The sequence below is a fragment of the Paralichthys olivaceus genome, chromosome 16 (assembly GCF_024713975.1).
Source record: "Paralichthys olivaceus isolate ysfri-2021 chromosome 16, ASM2471397v2, whole genome shotgun sequence".
In the NCBI taxonomy this organism is placed as follows: domain Eukaryota; kingdom Metazoa; phylum Chordata; class Actinopteri; order Pleuronectiformes; family Paralichthyidae; genus Paralichthys; species Paralichthys olivaceus.
Genome location: NC_091108.1, coordinates 6,384,080 through 6,389,076, shown reverse-complemented (window position 1 = coordinate 6,389,076; position 4,997 = coordinate 6,384,080). Strand labels below are relative to the sequence as shown.

The 4,997-nt window shown below is 37.6% G+C and overlaps 1 protein-coding gene across 1 annotated transcript in view; it reads left to right on the top strand.

Moving 5' to 3' along the window:
- The window catches only part of LOC109638943 (MAM and LDL-receptor class A domain-containing protein 2), a 37,208-nt gene that overhangs the window by 15,476 nt on the left and 16,735 nt on the right, over window positions 1-4,997 (top strand). The window contains exons 3-12 of the mRNA XM_069510861.1: window positions 210-338; window positions 1,104-1,220; window positions 1,386-1,476; window positions 1,580-1,745; window positions 2,525-2,738; window positions 3,094-3,225; window positions 3,384-3,508; window positions 3,915-4,149; window positions 4,368-4,636; window positions 4,878-4,968. Of these exons, the coding sequence (XP_069366962.1) occupies window positions 210-338; window positions 1,104-1,220; window positions 1,386-1,476; window positions 1,580-1,745; window positions 2,525-2,738; window positions 3,094-3,225; window positions 3,384-3,508; window positions 3,915-4,149; window positions 4,368-4,636; window positions 4,878-4,968 (1,569 nt within the window). The remainder of the gene's footprint in view (window positions 1-209; window positions 339-1,103; window positions 1,221-1,385; window positions 1,477-1,579; window positions 1,746-2,524; window positions 2,739-3,093; window positions 3,226-3,383; window positions 3,509-3,914; window positions 4,150-4,367; window positions 4,637-4,877; window positions 4,969-4,997) is intronic.

Here is a 4,997-nt window from a genome sequence, read left to right as displayed (position 1 = left end):
GTAAGAGTCTTTAAATCTAAATACCACATACATTTCTGTATCACTTTTTGTCTATATATATATATGTATAGTGTGGTCAAATGTTGAAAAGGTGAGAAAGAAGTCACCAGAGTTTTCACTCATATAAACTAATATGTACATTAAAGGTTATTGTCAAATGTCTTCCCCTTCTTCTCTTCTTTTAATCTAAAGAAAAAATCTTTTTACAGTATTGTTGGTCTCTGTTTGTTCTTGTCCTGATGGGGAGTTCCTCTGCACATCTGGGGTATGTCTTCCTCAAGAACTCACCTGTGATTTTAAGGAGGATTGCAAAGAAGGATCTGATGAGGAATTTTGTGGTATGTCTCAACTTTATATTATATAAAAAATATTATATGCACATAGTATGATGATTGGTTTGCTCATCCATCCATCTATGAACATTTTGGTTTCTAGACTAGAACTCCATTTTAATCAAATTCTTATTAGTTGGGTATATTGGCACGTGGCAACCAAAGTCAAGGTGCACTACTGCCATTCAAGTTGTTAATGGTGTCTTTGGATATTTCACTTTAATACATTTTATTATTTTTTTCATTTCAGTGGCAACAAATATGATTTTGTCAAGACTTAAGATTTTTTAACCTGTGAGCAACAGAAAAATACCAGACTGCGTTCTATTAACATGGCATATATATGAACCTTTATAATGTATATATATTTTTAAATAGGACTTATCTGTTCTATCTCACTGAGGAAAACTTAACATGAATCCAGATTACTGGGTCCTGGGGGACACGTCATCTCCTAATGACTCTAGTTGTCTTTGTTTAGCACCTTTAAACTACCTCTAAATTCTTTTTTTCTAAATAATTCAATTTTCCTCTATATTCTTATTGTCTGGACATACAGCATACAAGACGCAGAGCATATTCACTAATTGATAGAGGAATGACAGGAAGTTTTAAAGATAATAAAACAACATCAATCACAATATATCTATTGAATAACAGGATACTGGAAAGTTCTCAGATTCACACAATCTTTGAATTTGAATACTTCTTGGCTCTAACAATCATAATAATACTAATATTTTTTTCTCTGTTGCCCTCCTATACCTTAAGGTTCGTGTGACTTTGAGCATCACAGCTGTGGTTGGAATGACAACCAGCTCTGGAGACGGCAGATGGCAAACATGACATCAATACCTGGACAGGACCATACCACAGGAACTGCTTGGGGTGATTATTAACTTCCTGTCTGGATCCATTCGTGTCATTACTTTGTAACTCATTTTTAAGAGGTGCAGTAGCATTTTATATCAGTGATAAGTGCTAATTTAAGTTATTCGAGATAGAAGAGTTTTATTGGTTTTAAGAGATATAACCTTTGTCTGCTGACTACAGGACATGTCATACATGCACATGTAAGAGGTGCTCCAGAGGCCAATTTGGAGTTTGCTGTTGACAAGGGGGCAGCTCTAGGATGTCAGATCAGGTACTTAGAAACAGACAATAAATATATATCAGTGATGAAGTTCTCATAAACCCTGTTGCAGCAGTGGACTGATTTTTGTGATTGGACTGTTAATGTTTTTCAGTTTCTGGTTCTATATTCCTGACGGCTCCCCTTCATCATCATCAAACTTAAAATTAAAAATGGTCAGAGGCGGTGCTGCGGTGGAGCTGCTGGAGCCTCCTATAAGTAAAAAAAACAGTTGGGAGAAGGCCACAGCTTTCATTGGTAATCAGCCAGGAGGATACAAGGTTAGTAAAACATCCTGTATGATTTCAGGTTGTAAACAGACATATTAATCTAAAACTATTTACGGTTAGGCTACACTTTTTAAACACATGTCCACATGATGGTCTGTCCATCTGTCTGTCCCATTGTTGTTAACACGGTATCTCAACGCCTTGAGGGAATTTCTTCTATTTAGAACAACTGTTTAGTTGGACTGAAGGATGAACTGATTAAAATTTGCGGGTTAAATTACATTTTTAAGTTTTATAGAATATAATTTATAACATAACAGTTTATCCTTCATTTAAATAGGTGGTTGTGATTTGTTCCAAGTGATATATTAACAACTTCAGATTTAGCTCTTAGTCCTACATGGTTTGAAAGCACTTAATGTAAGTTGCTTTGGAAAAAAGCATCTGCCAGAGGAATATAATGTATTTGTGATGTAATGTACATATTCCTCAGTAGAATTGTGATGACACAAACTAACAAGCAATCACAAAACCTGAGCCAGAAGAATTGGATGTTCTGCTTTGTTTTGGGGGTTCAAGGCGAGATTAAGCTGCCATTTGTAATCTGTTGATGTTTGGTTCTTGAAAGACAAGTGGCTTACATAGTAACCAGGTGGCCAGATGGGGTCTCCAGCTCATTTTTCCATCTGGGTCAATGTGACCATTATTTTAAGTTGAATGTTGTAAATTAAAGGTTCCTTCCTCTTGCTACAGTAATCTGCTCCTTTTAGTGATTAAAAACAAAATCATTTTCAGAACAAATGTAGAGTTAAACACTTTTGTTTCTGCAGCTGCTTTTTTCATTCCAACCTTCTTTTTTTGGACCCTTTGACGTTATGCTCGATGATATCAGCTTTGAAAACTGTGGCGAAGACCATGTCCCCACAGGATCAGACCAACTCTCATGTGATTTTGAAAATGACACCTGTTCATGGTACCATGACAAGACTGCAAGCATTTCCTGGGAAAGGACTAAGAGGATAGAGCTAGACCCCACTAGGAAGGGTGAGTATTTTTAAATCTAGGAATTTAGTTTAACTTTGTGGAAACAATTGTATTGAGGTTAGCACAATATAAACTGAATCAATAAAGGCTTTAAAACTCTATATTAATTCATGGACACTCTTTAAACAAAGTTATGTTATAATGAACATGTTGTATTTACTACCACAGCCCTGACATGCAGTGAACCTACAGGGCTAAAGGTCAATGGGTTCAGGGCAGTTACTTGTCTCAGCCTCAGCAGCATTTACTTTTCATGTTCATATTCACCCATATTAGGAAGCTGTGTTTATTCTTATTTTATTGGATTCCATTAGTTTCAGCCTTAGCAGTTGTTAATTCTGTCTTTCTTCCACAGGCAAGTACATGCTGATAGAAGCTACATACAAGCTAAACATCTCCTCAGCAGCCAGACTCGTCAGCTTCCCTCAACCTGCAGGTCAAGTCATATGTGTGAGCTTCTGGTACCACATATTTGGCAACAGCATAGGTATGTGCCTTTCCAGACAATATTAAATCCTAATGTATATGCAAACGCACAATTTTTTATCCTTATATTCCTAATATTTAAAGCATCTGTAATAGGTCTGTTTTTCTCAGCCGATTCCCCATAATGGACAAATTCTATTAATATATTCTTATATCCAGGTTCACTGAAGTTTATTGCTAAGCATCCTGGTGAACCAGAGACGGTTGTGTGGATGAGGAGTGGCACACAGGGAAACAAATGGCGATTTGCTGATCTTACATTCGACAGTGACAAACCAATACAGGTGTTCTTTTTGTGTGTATCTCTTCTGGCAAGAACATTTAAAGGAATGTTTTCAGAGCACTATTAGGAAGATAAAACATTTTCTTTTTCTGTAAAGAACAAGTTGATTAAGATTTTTCAGAAGATAGACTTTTGGTGTCCTCTAGTCAGTGTTCCTTCCAACCACAAAGACCAAACTTATTTCTGTTTCTGTCTTATTGCTAATCTACAGTTAATATTACAGTAATCTTTTTCCTGTGTACCAATGTTTTAGCTTAAATGCATTTTTGAAAGTTGCGTCTTGGTGCCCTGTTGAAATCCATTCAGCTTTTTGACTTTGTAATCTAATATATATATTTTTTATGCTAATAATTCAAACTCTTCTTCTCTTGAGATCTGCACTTAAATTGACTCCTCATGTTCTCCAGTTTATTATAGAGGCTGTTGTGGGTGGTACTCAGGGGAGCATAGCCTTAGATGACATAGTGGTGTCCCGCACGAATGGTTCTTGTGCGCCTGAGAGAGAGTGCACCTTCCAGGGTTCCCTCTGTGGTCTGCGGCCTCAACCGTCCGCAGACTTCAGCTGGAGCCGGATCAGGGGGACGTCCCAACCAGTTAACTCTTCAGGCCCTATCGTAGATCACACTCTGGGGACAGAACAAGGTTTGCCGCTCCTTGAGAGTCTCATCTGACTAATAGTACCGACAAAAATAAATCTGATTTCAGTTTCAATTTGGCTTGAATTGCAAAAAATTGATGCATTTCACGATTTTTTATTCTTTGCAACAATTCATCTTAAGTGTGTCTGAAAACTGAATTTATAAAAATTTCAAATTTTGAAATGCTAATTTTATTATTATTATTATTCATTTTACGTGTAGGTTATTACCTAAGTGCCCAGTTGTGGAGTCACCCTGTGGGGTCCAGACAGGCAATGATGACTGCTACGATGGAGCCCACCCCTCCTGATGGGGAATGTCTAATGTTCTGGTACTACATGGAGGGAAGTGCAGTGGGGGAACTCAGTGTGTACCTCCAGACCCCTGACAGCCACAGAAACTCCCAGAAGCTCTGGGACAGAAGTGGCGATCAGGGGAAGCACTGGAGACATGGGAGAGTGACGCTTTTCAGCCCTGATACCCAATATCAGGTAGGTTAACACCCAGCAGGAGCAAATTTATTAGATAATGATTTTTAAATAGATCATAGCAAAATCTATTCACATTTAAAGATGCACGTCTTGGCTTTCTTTCTTATAGTGACACACTTTTAATTAATTCTTTTTTTGTTTAATGGAGGAGTTCTGGAACTCTTGACTGGTAATAGCTCCACTCATCTTATATGTTAAATGTTTCAGCCAAGTAACTTGTAATTGTAATTCTGATTGACAGGTGATTTTTGAGGCGATAGCTGGGGATGGACCAAGGAGAGATATCGCTATTGACGACCTCACTGTCTTAAATGGTGCCTGTCCTCCGACAGGTTAGTGACCACGGAACCAGTGGGGTTGC